At 39.2% G+C, this 22,182-nt stretch overlaps 1 protein-coding gene across 5 annotated transcripts; it reads left to right on the plus strand.

Moving 5' to 3' along the window:
- Positions 1–15,535: 15,535 nt before the first annotated feature.
- On the plus strand, positions 15,536–21,825 carry LOC128702754 (zinc finger protein 423-like). Of its 5 annotated transcripts, XM_070101854.1 has the most exons (3): positions 15,550–15,967; positions 17,137–19,462; positions 19,540–19,722. In XM_070101854.1, exons 2-3 carry the CDS (start codon positions 17,302–17,304, stop codon positions 19,572–19,574), a joined length of 2,196 nt encoding a protein of 731 aa, XP_069957955.1. In that variant the 5' UTR covers positions 15,550–15,967; positions 17,137–17,301; the 3' UTR covers positions 19,575–19,722. The 5 variants fall into 5 exon arrangements, with proteins under 5 accessions (XP_069957953.1, XP_069957955.1, XP_069957952.1 ...); XM_070101852.1 differs by having other exon boundaries at positions 15,536–15,608; positions 17,137–21,825; XM_070101851.1 differs by having other exon boundaries at positions 15,550–16,006; positions 17,137–21,825.
- The last annotated feature ends 357 nt before the right edge of the window (positions 21,826–22,182 follow it).

Genomic DNA, 22,182 nt, shown 5'->3' on the forward strand with positions numbered 1-22,182 from the left:
TCTGGATCAGAAACTCACCAGATTGGATGTTTCTTTGTTCATCAGTGCACCAACAGACAGAGGATGTTGCCATCCTCCATTACAAGGTGTCAAGGATTTTGTCAACCTCACTGAGTAGCGCATAGTGTGCAATTACTTCTTTGGGAACAAACTTAACAAACTTCAGACAGATATGGCCATGGGGTCCCCAGTAAGCCCAGTCCTCGTGCATCTCTACATGGAGTTCCTTGAACCTGAAAGATTTCCTAACATTGTCCCTACTGGAGTATCATGGATGAGATATGTCTGGCATACATCCTCATCATTGTACTTAACACCCTCAATATCTTCCAGCTCAGAGACGATCTCAACACTGTTAAGCCTTCCATTCAGCTCACTTTTGGAGAAAAAATAACACTTTTCCTTAATGCCCTAATTTAGTGTATAGTAACCCCATCAACTAGAATGATCTCATTAATTTATAGTCTCACCTCTCCACTAGAACCAAGATAAATGTTTTGTTGGGTTTCTAACGACTCAGAATCTACAGCCCTGATTTTCTAGATGATTGCCTCAGAAGCACAGAGATCTGCAGTTTACATTTTTCCATTACCTTCATACAGGATTGTAGAAGAAAAATAGAGGATAATTAACACCTCAAGAGTCCATAACATCAATAACTGTGTTATAATCCAACCAAGTTCCATGCTAACTGAGAATGTTAAGTTACTTGAGAAAGCCAGTTACATCACTGCCACCATCACCACTATCAAAGATATTTCTAAATGTAAGAGGATTAAGGCCAGCCCCCTAGGAAAATGCAGTCATCTGATTATTAAGACACATGCACCACTTAGGTATCTTTAATGAAACATGTTTCACCTGTATAGCAGGCTTGTCAGTTTAATATAGATACGAAGATGGAGACTCATATTGAAGCCAGTAGAAGTGTGGAGATAAAGCAGTTAAAGACGTGGTCACATGTGAGTGGGCCCCCACCAGTGGAAGTAGGTCAGGCCCATAAGTGGGCCAGAGATTTAACAATGGAGTTGTAAAACATATTCTCTGTTAAGATTCCATGGTGTTGCTGTGCATTGTATTGCAGGTATAATACCAAAAAGTTGACACTTTGATATCCAGGTGTTGTAGTCATCAATTTGTTGGTATTTCACTTCTGATCTAAGAATGCAGGTGTTTAATCCATTACTTGTAGCTGTATTGAAGTAAGACAACTGGGAATTTGTCCACACATATCTGAACACAAGACACCTTCCACACCAATAGCATCAACAACACCTGTGTTTTACATCATAACAGATCTTTACCTTACAAGAAATACCCCAGAGCAAGTAATATAAGAAAAATTATATAATTGGTATTCCCCTCAGGAGAGGATCCTTGATGCCGGTGAGGGGCTCTTGATCCATGGAATTGAATCGGAAGTCCCGTGGATTGAACCTGATTGCCTCCTTTTCCCTCAGGAACTGTATGCCCCCCTATGGGTTTAACATGAATGTGATTATGTAATTAATGCTCATTCATATCACAGTCACAATTTTAAAAAGGAATTTTCCAGTTGGTGAGCCCCCTGTCTCACATGTTCAGCACACATCACCCTCCTGACCTGACAGTCAAGGCTCGTACCTCGTGCCTTGTCACCTGCTCTCCCAACTGTATATAACTATGCTCATCCTAAACTCGAAAAAAACTTGGTCTCCAGTCGAAACTCTCTCAGTAAAGGTTTCCATTCTGCCATAGTATCTTTAGTCTTTAGTAGTTTACTGGCTTTACAGCCTTCACCAGGTTTTCTTCCCTTGAATCCTTGGGCAGAACCTCAGTGCCATGGTGTCCCATGGCTTGGTTGGCAATGCTCTCGCTTCACACGCTGAATGTTTATGATTCAGTCCCTGACTTGGGTGAAAACATTGGGTATGTTTTCTTACACGTGTTGTCCTTTTTCACCCACCAATAAGTAGGTACCTGGATGTTAGTCGACCGGTGTGGGTGGCATCCTGGGGGACAAGCTTAAGGGGAAGCGCTAAACCCATAGAATTATACAGTGCCTGTGGGGGGATGTGGAAGGTAATCAGGCTTAATTCAGGGAATTGGAGCACAAATCCAATTTCCTAGATCAAGAGCCCCTCACCAGTGTCAAGGAACCTCCCTTGAGGGGAATTAAGAGAGGTCATTCCATGAAATGACCGTTCTTGCCCTTAAGCTAACAATAACAAGGTGGTAACTGTTTTTTGGGGGGAATTTCCGCTCTGGCCTTGAAGTGCAGGTATCTTACTCTATTCTGTCATGAGCATCAGTGACGAGTTTCCCCATTCTCTCTCCTAAACATAATTCTTATACCAGCACACAGCCAGCTGGGTAATTAGTAGCGCCGTTTATCCACTGTAAGCTTCAGGGGTTGCCATGGTTAAGGCGTGGGTTCCATCTGACCTAATTTGGAACTTTTTCTGTTTCTGTTTTTGAAGGAAATTCATGTTTGCTTCCCAATTCCCGGACACCTTTGAGCATTAATAAGAAACTGGGAAGTGGCCTTAATACAACGTTGCAATCCTTGACCCACACACTAAATGACGAAGAGTTCGAGCCTATTGATCGATAGGAAATTCTGGTCCACACTTCGACCTTGCTGTTGGCCTCAGGGTGCATCGGGGACATGATACACATCACCAGTCCATGTGACTTCTAATTTGGATGAGGTTTCTTCACCGAGATCGATATGGCGAAAGCTGTTAGTGATTATAAACCTCAATGCAGTGCTATATGAGCCTTGTGGGTTTAGCGCTTGGTTTTGATTGTAATAATATAAACCCCAACAAGCAAACTACGGCGTAAGTTATGGTGGCTTTATAAAACACAAAGTAAGAGAATAGTTATTGTTAATGACTGTTTATCACTGGGACAGCACTATGACCCTGGTGAGTAATGCTTAGCTTTTATTCTAATAATTATGACTAGGATTAATGTGTCAGCCTTCGTTGAGTTAGGTTAGGTAAGATTCGTCAGGAAACAGGACAAGTGTCTCCTGACGTGGGTCTTGGTCATATGATGACTCGCCGTTAAAGCTTTTGGTTATCTGACCGAGGCTTTCCACTGGCTTACCAGTCCACCTCTTTAAAAATTATGGTCATAGTTATAACCGGTGGCCTGGTGGCTAAAGCTCCCGCTTCACACACGGAGGGCCCGGGTTCGATTCCCGGCGGGTGGAAACATTCGACACGTTTCCTTACACCTGTTGTCCTGTTCACCTAGCAGCAAATAGGTACCTGGGTGTTAGTCGACTGGTGTGGGTCGCATCCTGGGGGACAAGATTAAGGACCCCAATGGAAATAAGTTAGACAGTCCTCGATGACGCACTGACTTTCTTGGGTTATCCTGGGTGGCTAACCCTCCGGGGTTAAAAATCCGAACGAAATCTTATCTTATTATCTCGTCGAGTGTGGACGTCTCGATCTGGCATGAGCATCAATGACAAATTTTCCACGTTTTTTCTGGGACTCTTCTCATCTACCTTGTATATGAATGTTATACAATACTGTCAAGATGAAGTAGACACTTATGCAACATTCTAGGCAGAGAGACTGATTACTTTGGTCTTTTGTACATAGGTCTACAGTTTTCTCATTCCCTTTATGTCCTTGAATTTGTATAGATAATGGTGGTAAGTAAGGCACATATGCAACAGTTAGGCATATTTGTTCCGAAAACGTTTCGCCTGCACAGTAGACTTTCTCAGTCGAGTACAAAAAAGTTGGCAGTAGTAGAGATGTTCTAGCTTTTTTGTACTCGATTGAAGAAGTCTACTGTGTAGGCGAAGCATTTCAGATTAAAGATGCCTGACTGTTGCATATGTGTCTTACCAACCTGTCAGTATTGTATATCATTTTGATATTGTATTGATAATGTCACTGGATGGCGAAACGCCTACAAATAAAGATACACAGATGCTGCACATAGTGTCTAATTCCTCATCTATTATGTCCGCCGGGCACAGTACAGGAGGGGCACCTGTCATCGGCTTAATTTTAACCAGCTTCATGTTTCAACTCTGCGGATAATTCTTTAATGGCTTTGGTGGGAAGCAGGTTACTAAACTTAGATGGAGTGTAGGCATCTCGCTCTGCCGGGCCTTGTTAAGGTGGTCCATTTCATTTAATTGGGAACCTCTAGTTTCCGTTTTTATTAACAAAGGAACTCGTGTTCCCTTTTCTTTCACTGTCCAACGTTGAGCAACATATCTTCCCTGTACAGAACACACAGGCACAACACAAAACACAAAACTCTCTTCGACATCCTTCGTGTTCGCCTCACCTTATGCAAAAATGCAATGCACATAAAGGGACCCAAGATCTGGAATTCATTGCCTGAACCAGCAAATTGTCCCCTGTCAGAGCTATAATTAGTAAGTTTATTCAGGTATACACAAATACAGTTCACATAGATTATCATACATAGCAGCATATGTGTAAAGTACCTAGAATAACCTAAAAAAGTCAGTGACTTATTTCCATCTCATCTCCCATACGTAATTATACCAACACTTTGCTATCCAACTACTTCGGTTTCTTCACCATCTCTTATACAATCTTTCCATAGCGCGAAATCATAGAACCAGTTAAACTACCCAAGAAATCCCATGTGGAAAATACTGTATATATTTTCCAGAAATACAGTAGTTATATGTAAATAGACGGCCATACTGTATTTAATAAAAATTTGTTATAAAAAATGGGAAGCTGTGCCTGCGCAGAAGAGACTCGCCATTTGTTGTTTGAATTGGACACTAACGTTAGTGAATAGTGGGAAGAATTTTCGTGCTCTAGAGGTTAAAATTGGGCTGACACATCTCAAATAGGAGCCGAAATTGTTGGATGTGCATTCCTACATAACTTGAGATATCAGGCGACTGGACAAGACAGCTCCAGGAACCTCAGATAAGTTTGTTTATGTTTAACTCTGGCCAGTGTTATTTTCATGGATAGACAGTGAGGTTTTCTGAGTATGATACACCTTAATCTCCAGTCAAATTGGTGAGTGATATTAAGATATATTCTCCTTCTGTTATGTAAATTGTATATATATAATCCTTTATTAATTTAATATACAGTCCACAAATTTATATATTTACCAGAATTCCTGGTGATACATATTTCATTTGTAATTAATAGGTCTAGAGCAACTTGTGGATAAGACAGTTGTAGGTATCGAAGGGGGACATTTTTGCGACCTAGGTGTCCCAAATTCCTACTTGTCCATGTAATTGATAAATAATAATTATCTTTGTTATTTACTGGTATGTACATTATAAGTTACATCCAGATAAATGCAATTTTCCACATCCCAATTAACTTAAGATCACTGTTGTAAACTGTACTAATTGTAATATGTTTTTTGCTACCTCTCTGCTATAAATTTTCCTAATTATAATTTTTACTAGCTCTTTTTTAATAGTACACAATTAAAATTTACCACTCCATAACCTATGTCTAGTTTTAAGTAATCTATAAGCATTAGGATTAATCTGCCCAAAATGCTCAATGCATGCATGAGTATAATGCATCTATGCCTGTGTTACCATTTGTGGTAGTCTCAGACTCCCTTAGTGCTTTACAAGCTATAAAAAATTTTGATTCACCTCATCCCCTGGTTCTTCATATACAACTTTGGTTACGCCGTATCTCTAGCAAAAACAAAGATGTTGACGTACAAGGCAATGTACAGGCGGACACTACTGCCCGGTCAGCAGTACATGACCTCTCAGTATCATGTAGAGGTGTTCCATTCACAGACTGTTTTGCTGTAATTTCTCGCCACCTTCGCAACCATTGGCAACAACGTTGGTCTGATATGATACATAACAAATTACATTCTATCAAACCAAGTTTAGGTTCCTGGCTATCTTCTTGTCATTGATGCCGAGGTTGGGAGACTACACTGTCCCATCTTCACATCGCATCGGGCACACTCGTCTTACTCCCGGGTATCTCATGGAGAGGCGCCTTGTTCCATTCTGTGAGAAGTGTCAGGTTCCAGTTTCTGTTAGCCACATTCTGTTGAACTGTCCAGTCTATCAGCGAGAACGCAGAAATTTACCTCCGACGTCGTCACCACTCTAATGCCCTTACTTTATCTTCCCTCCTTGCTGATGGTCTCATCTTTGCCTCAGACTCTCTCGTTGACTTTTTAACGGCAACTGATTTACTACACAAACTTTGACGATACTTCCTCTAGCACTCCTCACAGCCCTTTCCATCTCTCCCTCTGTTGTTCACTCCACCCTTGCTACTGTGCAATCGTGCACTGTCCCCTGCCCCGCTAAGCTGTATGTCCCTTGTAAGTTTAGCGCTTCTCTTTGATTATAATAATAATAATTTTTTATTACATGTAAACTACAGTTTGTATGCTACACTCTGTAGTTGTAAATAACTCAGTTTACCTTATTCCTTGTGTATCTCCTTTTATTGCAACTGTTGTTCACATAAATTATTTACTTTGTCTTGTATTTAAGTCTAATTATAGATCCACTATAAATCTTATGATTACAAGTATTGATCCCGATGCCAACCTCTTACTGAATGACTTAAATGACTCAAACAGAAACTGTAATTACTACACAGCAGAACAAACAAAGGCACTTCTCAGAGCCAACAGCAACATAACTTTCTTTAACTACACTATCAGATCTTTAAGCAAACATTACGATGACCTCATAGAATTACTAAATTCCCTGCATGCCAGTATGTCGATCATTACTCTCACCGAAACCTGATACTACAGACATCTATGCCATTCCTGGTTACACAGCCATACACAACTGTAGGCCAGATCAACAAGGGGGTGGCACAGCTATGTACTACTCAGACCAACTAGAATGTATCACTAATACTTGCACAAGGGATGAACATGGGGAATATATAATAGCTAAATTCAAATCCAAACACCTACAAAAACCTCTCACAGTGATAAACATCTACAGAGTACCACAGTCAAACATTAGCCGTTTTAGTGAAAACCTAGGAAGTATGATAACTGATGCACGCATGAACAAAGATCACTTACTACTCTCAGGTGACTTCAATATAAATCTCCTGCAAGACCAGGACCCATATGTTACTGAATTCACAAACACTATGAGTAACTGCATGTTGCTACCAACAGTAACAAAACCTACAAGAATTAGAGAATAGTGTTTCCCTATTAGACCACATCTGGACCATCACCATATCCCCTTTAAAATCAGGCATAATCACATATAATACCACAGACTACTACACTACCTTTCTCAAAACCAATCTAGGTAAATTACCCCAAGACACTACTAAAGTAACCTTCAGACATCATAATGAGCCAGCCATTAATAACTTCACAACAGCAATGACAAACATTGACTGGTTAACTGAGCTAGAAACCTATTCAGATACTGACGAATGTATTAATAATTTTCTAAAAAAGACCCAATACTTCTATAACAAGCACTGCCTTAAAAAACACACAGATGACAGCTAAGAGACTGAACAGTCCCTGGCTAACACCCAGCATCCTCAAATCCATAAATATAAAGCACCTATGTGAAAAACAGTACGGAATGGGTCACATAACCAGAGACCAAACAAAACGTTACTCATCAATCTTAACCAGCCTGATAAGAAGGGCAAAAAAATTGTATTATGAGAACAGATTATCCAACTTAAAAAGTGATATGAAAAAGACCTGGAAAACCTTATCTGAAATTCTAGGAACAAAAAAATATCAGGAAACAGAGCAATCAAACTAACAAATCCGGATGAACCCCAACTCCCACCAACTGAAACAGCAAACAGACTCAATGATTTCTTCTTCACCATAGGAAAAAACCTTGCCGATAAAATCCCAACCTCAAATACCCCACCCAATGACTACCTCACTGGCAACTACCAGAACACACTGTTCCTAGCTCCGAGTAACCCAACAGAAGTCTCACTTATTATCAACACACTAAAAAACAAGACATTTAAATACCTTACCACCCTTTATACACAAAAAAGTGCAAGTGCTGTCACCAATCATTACAACACTAACAAATCCATCGAATCCTCAACCTTCCCCACAGTTCTCAAAATAGCTAATATCCAACTTACACCCTCTCTCTAAAATCTTCGAAAAATGAATTCATAAGCGAATCTATTCCTACCTCATCTCCCACAACATACTCAATCCCTGTCAATTTGGGTTCAGGCCTAATAAAAATACGAATGATGCTATTATACACATGCTAGAACAAATATGCCCTGCACTCGAGAAAAAAGAAGTCCCACTGGGGATCTTCATTGATTTACGTAAAACCTTTGATACAGTTGACCATGATTTGCTGCACATAAAATTGTCTCACTATGGTATAAGAGGGCACTCCCTCAACTACCTAAAGTCATACCTCAGCAACAGAAGCCAATATGTGTACACAAATGGGGCAAACTCTTCCACACAACCAATTACAGTCGGTGTCCCACAGGGAAGTGTCCTTGGCCCGGTGGCCTGGTGGCTAAAGCTCCCGCTTCACACACGGAGGGCCCGGGTTCGATTCCCGGCGGGTGGAAACATTCGACACGTTTCCTTACACCTGTTGTCCTGTTCACCTAGCAGCAAATAGGTACCTGGGTGTTAGTCGACTGGTGTGGGTCGCATCCTGGGGGACAAGATTAAGGACCCCAATGGAAATAAGTTAGACAGTCCTCGATGACGCACTGACTTTCTTGGGTTATCCTGGGTGGCTAACCCTCCGGGGTTAAAAATCCGAACGAAATCTTATCTTATCTTATCTTATACATAAACGACCTACCAAATGCATCGCAACTATTCAGACCCACACTATTTGCAGATGACATACGTCTTCTCTCACCCAAGCCAAGTCATGCTAGCCAATATTGTAAATACTGAATTACAGAAAATATCTACCTGGATGATGATTAACAAACTTACTCTCAATATTGACAAAACCTACTTCATACAGTTTGGAAACAACCACAGATGTCCCTCTTAACATAATGATAAACGGAGAAAATTCTTAGGAATCCACCTTGATAATAGACTCAAATTTCAAACACATTTCCAAGACCGTAGGCATACTATCGAAGATACGGTACTAGATAAGATAAGATAAGATTTCGTTCAGATTTTTAACCCCGGAGGGTTAGCCACCCAGGATAACCCAAGAAAGTCAGTGCGTCATCGAGGACTGTCTTAACTTATTTCCATTGGGGTCCTTAATCTTGTCCCCCAGGATGCGACCCACACCAGTCGACTAACACCCAGGTACCTATTTGCTGCTAGGTGAACAGGACAACAGGTGTAAGGAAACGTGTCGAAATGTTTCCACCCGCCGGGAATCGAACCCGGACCCTTTGTGTGTGAAACGGGAGCTTTAGCCACCAGGCCACCGGGCCACTATGTTCCACAGTCAGCCCTCCTGGCCCTATATCACTCACTTATTTACCCCTATCTCACCTATGGAATTTGTGCATGGGGCTCAACAACAATAAACTATCTTAGACCATTAATTACCCAACAAAAGGCTGCAGTCAGAATGATAAATTCCCACTACAGGCAGCACACTCCACCAATATTCAAAACTCTAAACTTACTCACCGTACAAAACATCCATATTTATTACTGCACTTACTACATACATAGAACACTTAACTCTGATATAAACCCTCCCCTCAAACTTCTCCTTACCAACCTCAACAGAACACATGATCATAACACAAGGCAAGTAAGTAAGTAAGTAAGTAAGTTTATTCAGGTATACACAAATACAGTTACATAGAATTATCATATATAGCAGCATATGTGTAGAGAACCTAGGATAACCCAAAAAAGTCAGACAGAGTGACTTATTTCCATTGGGGTCCTTTTACCTTATTATTATAGTATAAAGGTTATAATATTTTCTTATTGTTCTACAATGAAGATAACATCTTATTATCCTACTAAAAAGACTATCTGCGACACCAAGGTCATTAAGACTATCTACAATACGAGTGTCATTACAAGGAATAAGGTAAAATTTACACGTATGTTAGCTAAAAAATAGAAAATCATTCCCCTCCCTTTCTGTAGCTACAGTCATCAGACACCTTTTGGCACTCTTCTTGAACTGGTTCGCGCTATGACTGGCTTTGACATGTGCGGGTAGTCTGTTCCATTCCTTTATTGCTGTACAATAAAAGGTGTTTGAAGCCTGGCCACTGACTGTGGGTACTACAAAGTTGTGCTCTCTCCCCCTAGTTCTATGATTGCTTTGGTTCCCAGCCTTGACAAAATTGACAGCAAGATATTCTGGACATTGCTTGTGAGCAATTTTATAAACATGATTTAGCTTCAGTTGTTTTACTCTGTCTTCAACATTCAGCATATCCAACTGCTGTAATTCATCCTGGCCTACATGTTCTCTTGGTCCCAGCCCCAGGATGAATCTTACGATTTTGTTCTGGGTGATTTGCAGTCTATCTTTCAGTTTTTTTGTCAAGGCAGAGTACCAAGAAGAGCAAGCGTAATCCATATGGCATTGTATAAGGGCTAGACATAGAGTCCTGCGAGCCTCAGTAGGTAGACACTGTGCTTGTCTATACAGGAACTTCAGTCTGGCATTCGCTTTCTTTACTACACTGTTCCCTATCAATTCTCCTGACATGCTTGGGTCAAAGGGGATTCCCAAATATTTTACTGATGAAACCAAAGTGATGGGCTCCCCATTACATTGAACAATAAAATTATTTACCCTTCTCAGTTTATGTTTCGTGCCAAAGAGAATGGCTTCAGTTTTCCCTAGGTGTAATGATAGTTTGTTGTCTACTAACCATTTGCTGCAGGACTCCAGTTCCAGTGTTAAAACATTAGCAATATCTTGTGGGTCTTTACCTGACACTAACAGAGCACTGTCATCTGCATACAGTAGGAGTTTGCACTTGACACTGATAGGCATATCATTGACATAACATAAGAATAATAAGGGACCCAGAATACTACCTTGGGGAACTCCACATGTTATCGGCAGGGGTTCTGATTCTGTTTTGTTGATTTTGACTATTTGTCTCCTATTGCTAAGGTAGGACTTAAACCAGTCTACAGAACCTATACCGATAGTTTGAAGTTTATTACATAATATATTGTGGTTGACAGTATCGAAGGCCTTTTGCAGGTCTAAGGTTACCATGCCTATGAGGTTCCCCTTTGACATTTCAGTTCTCAGGTAATCCATCAGATTAATAAGGGAGGTGTCGGTTGAGTAGGATCTTCTAAAGCCCGATTGATAGCTATGGAGAATGTTGTTGTCATTAAGGTACTTAACTACTTGAGAATACACCGCCCTCTCTAGAATTTTAGATATTATACTGAGTATACTAACAGGCCTATAGTTGCTTACATCAGACCTACTATTTTTCTTAAAGATAGGAGTAACTCTGGCCTCCTTGAACCCCTCCGGTACTGTATTAGTGGTGATTGATAGATTTATTATGTGAGCAATAGGGATTGACAGTTCAGAAGCACCATCTTTTAGGAACTTAGACGGGATGTTATCAGGGCCTGTGCTCTTAGTTGGGTTTAACCTGCTTAGTTCTTTTTGAATAAAGTCATGAGATACACTTACTAGTTGACAACTGTTTGGGGTTACCCCTTTATTGGTATAGTATGTTTGAAACTTATCAGAGTCTGTGTTAAAGGTATTTGATGCAGCTGGTAGTTTACTTACTAGTGTTGATGCAACAGATGTGTAGTATGAATTAAAGCAATTTGCCACCTTAGATGTTTCGTGGCATACCTCATTATCGATAGTGAGTACTATGTTAGACCTATCTACTGGCTTATGGCTATACCCCAACTGTTTTAGTTGATGCCAGAGCTTTCTGGGGTTATGCTTATACTCTTCAATTTTTGAGCAGTAGTGCTTTGCCTTTGCTCCTTTTATAAGTCTCTGTACTCTGTTCCTCACCCTTTGGAATTCATTTAGTGCTGCAATATCCTGTCTGTTTGCTTTAAATCTTTTTAGCAGCTGGTCTCTGAATTTCATATTATCTAATATCTCAGTATTCATCCAGGGTTCAGTTCTTCGTTTAATCCTAACCTCTTTAACTGGTGCAATATTATCAAGGATGGTAGTGAACATTGTTTTGAATTTTTCCCAGGCATCGTTTACGTCCGTGCAACTTGTTATCTCTGTCCAGTCACAATTGTGTAGCCTATTTACCAGTGTTTCTTTACTGTAGTTTCTAGTTGACCTCAATTTTATTGTCCTGTGTAGGCCTATCCTATCCCTAGTTATTTTCCTGGTGCAGTAAATGATGAAATGATCACTAAGACCTGTGGTAATGACGCCTGACTGACTAATGTTCTCAGAGCGGTTGCAAAGTATGTGGTCAATTAGGGTGGCTGAGAACTGTGTGATCCGGGTTGGAGTATTAATAAGTTGAGTGTAACTATTTAATCCTAGAATTTGCTTATACCTTTTGCATAGCCCGTTATTTTGCTGCTGAAAACAGATATTGAAGTCGCCCAGTATTATTGTCTCGCAATTGTTTTCAACTCCGGACAAGACTCTGGAAAAGTCTTCTAAGAACTGGTCCTGGGTAGGAGGGCGGTAACTAGTTCCTACTAAGATGGGTTTGGTCTTAGGAAGCAGCACTTCAAACCATAGAATCTCCAGTTTATTGTTATTTAAATCAGGTCTTGGGTTGTAAGCTAAGTCATTTCTAATGTAGGCACATACTCCACCACCCTTTCTGTTCCTATCTAAGCGTTTTATATTGTAACCATCTATTTTGACCTCGTCGTCAGTCACCGTATCATCCAACCAAGATTCAGAGATGGTTATAACTGCCGCCCTAATTTTGTTAGCTAGAATCCTAATCTCTGCCAATTTAGGAAGAAGTGATCTTGCATTGACATGAATAAAGTGAAGGCCTGTTTTCATAAAACAATCATAATCATCAATATATGGCAATGGGTCATTTGTATTAAAATTTGGTAAATCAATGAATTCTGGCACCGTTGCTATAATTGTACATACATCCATCATGCACCCACCCCTTACACATTTTACATAAGGTGCCTTTTCTGTTTTTCATGCGTACTTTAGTACAGTGTATGCACCTGTTTGGTAGTGTTTGAGATAATAATGGCTGTATTGTCTCACATTGACCTATGTATGCATTACCTATGGAGTTAAGGTTATCATCCCTAGCTACTAGACCGTCATTATTGCCGTCATTTATCTGTCTGTTTTGCCTCTGCACAATAGTTTGAGGTCCTGGATTAATTTGGATATCACCACTTAAGAGCGCTACAATAAGAGCTGTGTGCCATTGTTTTTGTTTAGGTATGCGGTGTTGCCATACCTTGCGGCGATAGTGACATTTACTTTTCTGGTAGGATGGCAACTGTTGGGCTTTTACTGTCCAGGGCGCTGTTACTCCATTCACCTTTTCCAACCCCCATGACTGATTTCTTTCTTCATGAAATTGAAGAAGAAATATAAATATAATTATGGCAGCCTGTACCCCCCTAATGCCTGCCATTTTCACTCTTCGCTCTTTTACTCATATACAATAATATTTATTTCTCTTTTCCAGTCCCTAGTACACTTAGTATCTGCTCTAGCAATCACACTGAATTACTAGTAAAATTTCCTCTTCAAAAACCTCTTCACTGCTCACTTTTCCCTTAACTTCACAAAACCCTTACAATTAACCCCTTCAAACACATTCCCCTTCCCATCTCACTTCACAGTCTGGCTTCCCCAATTAACTTCTAACTCCTTTCCATTCTGGTAGATCAGAAAGGTTTAATCCATGGTTTTATCCTTCCAAATCCCCCTCAGTTCCATTTATCGGGGGTTGTGTGGTGTTGTTGACTGCCTGACCTGTTTTGCTGACTCAGCCATTTTTAAAACACTTAGGGGAGTAACGCCACCTACAACCTGACTTTCCTTGAGTTTATAGATATATTTGGCGTTTTCTGCTATAATTCTCTCACTGTACACTGGTCAGCTGAATATAGGTCAGCTACTATAACATTAACTTTGACTGTTTAACTATTCACTTCTTTCTCGCGACTGGCACTGAGGGATAACCGTCCTATAACCTTGGAGTTTTGTACTGTTGATTTGACGATGTCTCGTGTGTTTCCCTCTCGTTAGCACTGGTACAGGTGATATGATGGTGGTACAGATATGATGCTACTGTCAACAGATGAACGTCAGTAAAGATGAGAATTTCACTTCGCTAGTTGTACGTCTGGCAGTAGCTGCTGTTTGAATGCCGGTCAGCCATGTTTAAAGGCTCAATTCCTCCCTCGTTTGGCACTGACGAAAAAAGTCCTACAGACCTGGCATTTCCTTGGAGATTTAGTTGATCAGGATTTCTGCCATGTTGTCTTCCCGTTAAACACTGGTGCAGTTGATATGGAGGTCAGTTATTTCATTTAGTGGAAAACGTCTTGTGTCTGGTTCACGTCTGGTAGCAGGTCTGGTACTTGAATGCCGGTCCCTCTTCTGTCATATTTAGTCCATTTCGTTGTCGTCACCGTCAGTTTTTATGTAACTATAGTTAACTTGCATGTTGTTGCAGCAGTACTTGCAAATTTGGCCATCACTGACAACTCCAGCAGGGGGGGAGGGGGGTTAATGAACCATCTACCCTGGCTCTGGTGAACACTTCAAGCTGCTTTCAAGCTTGAGAAATGAAGTCGTTCCTTCGTAATGTGTCTCAGGCGATGAGACATGTCACAACACCTCACTAGACGTGAAAGTGTCACGTCACTACCTGCGCCTGCCTCTTCTTCTCCACCTCCTACGCCAGCCACCCATCACCTCTCACGGCACAGATCACTCTTTGATGTTCCTCGTGTCCATCTCACACTATGTAAAAACTCAATGCACATAAAAGGCCCAAAAATCTGGAATTCATTACCTGTGAATATAAAAGAAATATTGTCTGTTTATCAATTCAAGACTCTTCTTAAAAACCACTTACTCACTCACAACTAAATAAATACTGATTAACTGTACCCTGTGATTCTATCAAACGATGTTTTTTTGTAATTACATTACCTACAAATTTGTACAACTATAAAGCCTCTTATTTAAAATACTCATTTGTACTTCATGTTGTAATTTGTTTACAATAATGTTTACCACAGAATATATCATTGCTTAGTTAACCTTAAGTTAATTTTAAGCCTGCCCACAATGCTCTGCATACAAGGGGCTTTTGGCATGTACACTCAACCACTGTATTTCTTTTGTATAACTATGTATCATATCCAAATAATAATAAATAAATAGTTAAGCTACTTACCTGTTTTAACTTTAAATAATAAGTTATTACAAGGACCCCAATGGAAATAAGTCACTTTGGCATTTTTGGGTTATTATATGTAATCTACGCATGTGCTGCTATGTATGATAATTTATGTAACTATTTATGTGTAACTGGACCTGATCAAACTTAAAAAAAATTAGATTTTTTTTAATGAGGCAGGACTCGGCGCAACGTTAGCTGTCAGCGGTCCTTATAAACCCAACAACAACAAGAAGACAATACACAGCCATAAGGACCTCGGTCTTCTGCGTCAGCCTTCGTCGGGTGTGGACGTCTCTCTCTCGCCTGTGTATCAGTGACAAATTTCCCCCGTTCTTTCTGGGACGCTTGTCCTCATCTATTTAGCCCGCCGGGCATTCTACAGGAGAGGCACCTGTGTATACCTGAATAAACTTACTTACTTACATCGGCTTACTTATAGCCACCTCCATTTTTTCCGCTCTGCGGATAATTCTTTATCGGTCTTTGGTGGGAAGCCGGTTACTGAACTCAGGTGGGGGTGTGGGCGTCCCTCTCTGCTGGGGCTTGACAAGGGCGTCCACCGGATCTAATTGGAAACTTCAAGTTTCTATCTCTATTTACAAAGGAACTTTTGCTCCTTTTCTGTCATGGCTCATCCCTGGGTAACAAATCTTCCTTGTACCATCGAGAAGTTGGGCTCAGTACGGTTTATGTTGTCAGTTGCTCTGATAAACCCAACAAAGAAACTATAACAAATAAAATTATTTAGGTACAGGTATACATAATACACTTAAACAAATTATCATACATAGTAACATGTGTAAATTACCAAAGATAACCATCAAAAAAAGTCAGTGACTTATTTCCATTAGACCCCATTGAAAATAAGTCACTGACTTTTTTGGGTTATACTCGGCAGTAATTTACACATGTTACAATATATGATAATTTGTGTAAGTGTATTTATGTGTACCTGTACCTAAATAAACTTATTTAATCATTATCTCTTAGCTGTGATTTTCATCAAGAGACCCTGAAAATTGTTACTAGTTTGTTCAACCATATCCTAATCTTACAATATATTGACCATATATACTGAAGAAAGAGTGACAATGACATTGTGTTATAAAATATTAATTACAAAGGCCATTAGCATGCCTCGGCATTTCAGGCAGACTAATACTAATTCTTACTCTATATTGATGTAGGTTATGGAGCAGTACATTTGAACATACATTATTAGATACATACATAATTAGATACATAATTAAATTTATAACAGTGAGGTAGTGTAAACATATATGACCCTTAGGGTTTAGTGCTTAGTTATTATTATAATTTGGGAGACATTGCTCACTCTTCCTTTTCATGTTGTGAATATAATACTGCAGTAGCCAACTGCTTAAAAAAATCTATTTAACTGAAGATCGTTGATTCAGTTTGAAGTATTAATACACTTTTAAAATTGAACTATTGTTTATTTAGCTACCTCTCTTTTTGTATATTTAATAACTCCTAATTAATATTTTGTCTAGTTCTAAAGTAATCTTTAAGCATTAGTATTAATTTGCTTGAAGTGCTCCCCATGCTAGTAGCTTTTCTACCTAACAATATTTTATTACTTGTAATCTACATTATTTGTGTACTGTATAAAAGAAATAAAGTACGTATTTGAATTTTTAATCCTCTAGGAATTATGAGTTTAATAATATATTTGGTTACTTATAAATCTTGTTTATTTTCTTATTCTACTCCTGTTAATTTAAATAAAATAACTAAACTTGACATTACTGTGATGGGACTGAATCTAATAACTTGTTTAATTTTTCAGGAGTATATATGGTGCTGTTAATGTCGGCACTAAACCATACTTCAAGTTGCACCTTAAACAATGAGTGACGAAATACCAAGTTGGTGGATGTCTTTATAAACTGTGACAAGTGTAGTAGATTTTGAATAGTTTATTAAGAGAAGTGTGAGGCTATTGATAAGAAAAATGACTAGCCTTAAATGTTTATGTAATCCTCTGCTTTGTGCTAAATGTCCCTCAGAGTACAAATCATTGTCTCATCTAAGGCAACATTTAGGAAGTAAGTATAAGGCAAGCAGAACACAGACATTTTTAGTTACTCAGAAACACAAAGAACTACTTACTAATTGCAAAAAATGCAATCATAGAGTGGCAGGCAAACGGTGGTTTTCCTCCATATGCTTTCCAACAGAAAAAGTACTTCAAGATCATTTGACCTTGGCTCACAGGAAAGTAAAAATAAGTAAGTGTGAAGAAAGCAACAGTGGAAGTGGTGTCAGTGATTGTGCGTGTATGAAGGTATTTCAGTGTTCTTTTTGTTCCCATTCATATTCTGAATGTTCATACCTTGAGAAACACTGGCAAGCAACAGGTCACCAACCTCTTCACTGGCAAGCAGCACTCGAGGACTTACAAATAAAAAGTAAAAGAACAAAAGTTTACTGCAAAAAATGTTCTCGAGAGAATAAAGCTATAATGGACAATGACACTTGCCCCTGCAGGTTGACATTCTTATGTTCAGTGTGTTTAACAGTGTTTAACTCTTACACCAACTTGAAGAATCATTGGAAAATGACAAATCACCACTCAGATGATGATAGTGAGAATTTAAGCACTGAAGCGAGAGGAAATGACTGCCTTTTGTGTTCCCCACGACGAGCAAATAGCTCATTGCATTTAAATGAAGGAAGTGTGTTCTCTAGTGAAGATCCGACAAAAACTTTATCTAATAATGTAACCCCATGGATTGAAGAGAGTGTAAATGGTAGTATTGAGAAAGTGGAACTTTACAGCAGTTTACTGAAAAACATTACTGAAACCAAAAGGTCACTGAAATCAAATGTGCAAAAGAGGGATCTTCACCACAGAGAATCTGATTTAAGTTCAAGCAAAAGTGCACTATCTTCTTGCACTGGTAGTGAAGATGTGCTGAATTCAAATTCTTATGAAATTATTATGAATGATATTGAAGAGGTGGATCTGGAGACAGATGACACATTAGTTACCATTACCATATCAGAAAACAAGGAAGATGAGAGAAATTTGCACGCTGAATGCTCTGCTGCTGTGCAAATTACCAACAACACATTTTGTGAATATCCCATAAATTTGAAAGACTGCTTCCAACAATGTTTGAAGTTTATTTCAGCAGGCTGTACATGTCAACGTGGGAATTGTGTTTCATCACAAGAAAATGATTTTGATCTAAGTAAGACAGCTGACTGTTCTGCCTGTTGCTTGGAGGTAAATTGTTTTATGTGCTCAAATACTTTCTCCTCTTACTATAAGTTAAGAGATCATTTGATTAAGGATCACAGTTTAAAAATCAATGCTAATATGTTATCAGACCCAGGTTCAGAGTACTTACATATAATAGTCAAGCACTTGAAGGTTTTAAATTGCAATTGTGCTCATTATGAGTGTAAAAAATGCAAAGAAACATTCCAGCAACGTCTTGTACTCTTACATCACATACTGTCACACCACCCACAGTTTTACTCCACTTTTTCATTCTTTCCATTTCATTCCGTTGCATGCTATACCATTAGCTGCCCTCAGTGTGCAATATTAGAGAAATTGTGTACCATTAACTATCTTCTGTTCATAAAGGTTTTACTTGAAATTGAAAATTGCCAAAAGGATAAGTATACATTGTTGCTGGACTGGTGCCCCTCTGTTAAACCTGTAAGACATAATGTTGAATGCCTCAGTGAAGAGCCACACAAGAAAGCTGAACTATTAGACAGTAGTAGAGATGGGAAGGTAGTCTGTTACTGTATTACACAGCAAACTCATTCAGGTAAAATAGTACCTAGAGTGAAAAAAATGAAGCACTCAGTGTCTGAGTGCATCTGTCCTTTGCTAAAGTGTCCTACATGTCCCAAAACCACTGCAACCTTTGGAAGCCTTCGGAAGCATATCAGACTGAATAATCACAACAACTGGAACATGAAATTATTGTGGAGAAAGTATAAAATTATCAAAGAAAATTGCTCTGCTTGTGGCAGATTTCCCTATTTAGATTATATTTTGTGTCCGCATTGCCCACACATATCTTTTGAAGATGAAGAAGCAGCAGAGGCTCACATGGATTCACTACATCGAGAAAAAGTCAACAAATGCACAGGTAAAAAAAATATGGGTTGTATTTGTGCAAAACATTTTCTTTGTATGATGTGCAATACATATTTTCGCACTCCTCAGGGTCTTCATCACCACATGAGGCGGCTCGGGCATGAGACGCCAGAAAACTTTGTTGCGCTTCCTGGAATGATTAAGAAGAAGGCAAAAGATGCCAAAAAATGTCCACGATGCTCTTTATTTATGTCATCCAAAACTTTGCATGCTGGGAGTGATGAAGATGAGGGAGAGTGTAGCTGCAAGTGGGCTGTGTGTGACACCTGCGGGAATTCTTACAAAAAAATTTGTGTTTTACTTGACCACATGAAAAAAATGGGACATCCAGTAAATATGGATTATATAGAGAGTGAGAGGAAGAAATTAACTTCATCATTTAAAGGCTGCCAGAAATGTAACAGTATGGAAGATAGGTATTGCATTTTCTGTAACACTAGAGAAAATTTCATTTACCATCATATGAAAACGCATCACCAAGATCTACAACTCATGTTGCTGAATAGTGAAAATGGTGAACTATTTGATGAATATGATTTAGAATGTATAAATAGAGATAGTGTAAAATATGAGTGCAGTATATGTCTCAAACGTTTTTTGCATTCCACCACCCTTAGAAATCATGTACGCAAGGTCCATCCTGAGTCGTATTTTACACTTCATTGTATAGACCTTGGTAAAGAAAGGCTGAAAATGGAAGACTTTGCTCTTCGAAATGAAATAAAGGTATTAGCCATTGTAAATGCAAGTGAAAAAAGATGATAAGCAATGTTAGTTTAATTTGAACAAATTAAACTGTCACTCAGTATAGGAATGAAATATTTGCTAGTCATGTATTGTTAGCATGTTATGCTACACTTAATAATGAACATTCATCCAGCTGGAGGAAGGCATTGCGAAAAATTTTTGAAGATATTTATTAAATTAGTTTTCTGTTGGTCATGTGTTTAATTACTGAATAATTGTATCTCATATATGTATCTCATATATGTATCTCATTATTGTATCTCATAAATGTCAACCTGTGACCCAATCAAACTTTGTTACTATTTAACTTCATTACCTAACAGAATACTCCATTCTACTGATTACACAGTGTGACGGCCCCCTGCCAAACTAGCGGTTAAATTGTTAGCCTGCCGGCCGGCAGTACCAAGGGTACGTCATCAAACCCAATGTGGGGACTGCTGAGCCGGCCTTAGAAGCAGTAATTACCAGAACACCGTACGGTACACATCTACTGGCAGTAGAGAGTATTTGTCTGACCATCTTATGGTATATCTACTGGCTTCTACTGGCTTTAGAAGAAGCGCTCACCGCAGCTCACCGAGTCTGATGGCCTCAGATGCTTGACGGCTGCATTCAGTGAGCTCGCAACATAGTGTGTTCTGCAAGTAGTATTCACCAGGCCACCTTACGGTGTATATCAACTGGTCTTGGAGGCGGTAGACAGTGCTCACCAGACCACCTTACGGTGTACTTCTACTGGCCTTAGAGAGTATTTACAAGACTGCCAAGGAGTACAATTGTAGGTGAGGTCTACAGACTAGCCACCGACGCTAGTCAACTGTGGGCCAAGTCATCTGATGCTGTTGTAGTGTGACACTATATGAAGATAAGGTTGGAGTGTGACACTATATGAAGATAAGGTTGGAGTGTGACACTGAAATGGGCTGGGATCGTAGTGTGACACTGAAGGAAGTATGACGGAGTGTAACACTGAAATAAGATAATAGGATCGTAGTGGAACACTGAGAAGAAAAGGGGGTCGTGTGACACTGAAGAAGATAGGATTGTAGTGTACACTGACAGTGTCATGTGACTGGCCTCTGAAGAAAGAAAGACAATATGCGGGTGATAGTGTGTGACGCAGAGACAAGGTGTCAAGGGTGACACAGTAGAGATAGTGTGTATGACGCAGAGAAAAGGGTGTCATGTGACACGGAGAGCAGGAGTGTCATGTGACACAGAGAAAAGGGTGTCATGTGACACAGAAAAGGGTATCAAGTGACACGGTTGAGGAGCGTCACAACACGGACAAGTGTCATGTGACACAGAGAGCGTCATAAGGGTGTCGTGAGACACAGGAAGAATGCAGCTGATTATAATTTATTATTGTACAAAGATGTTACTTATTTATTATTTTAGCATATATATATATAGTGACACGGTAGTGTCAAAGTTGTACCCTGTGTGTAGGGTTATGAATTATTATTTATTATTTTAGGATTTGTTTGTACAAAGATGCTAATTATAATTTATTATTGTAACATGTATATGTGTATATTATCAGACGTTAGAATACCTCTAGACCAAAGATTGTTTTTATGTGATATTAAAAATAATTTATTTTAATGTTTATTTTTGTATCCCGAACTCTTATATTATGTCACTAATGAAAAACCAATTGGTGTTTTTGTAATACACAGCAACACAGTAAATGACCATATAACCTGTCTTTGTAATACAGTGGACCCCCGCTTAACGATCACCTCCCAATGCGACCAATTATGTAAGTGCGTTTGTATGTGTATGTTTGGGGGTCTGAAATGGACTAATCTACTTCACAATATTCCTTATGGGAACAAATTCGGTCAGTACTGGCACCTGAACATACTTCTGGAATGAAAAAATATCGTTAACCGGGGGGTCCACTGTACTCATTTGTACTAAATTGTTATCTGTTTTACAATTTTTGTACCACTGAATACT

This window comes from Cherax quadricarinatus, chromosome 79 (assembly GCF_038502225.1).
Source record: "Cherax quadricarinatus isolate ZL_2023a chromosome 79, ASM3850222v1, whole genome shotgun sequence".
NCBI classification, from domain to species: domain Eukaryota; kingdom Metazoa; phylum Arthropoda; class Malacostraca; order Decapoda; family Parastacidae; genus Cherax; species Cherax quadricarinatus.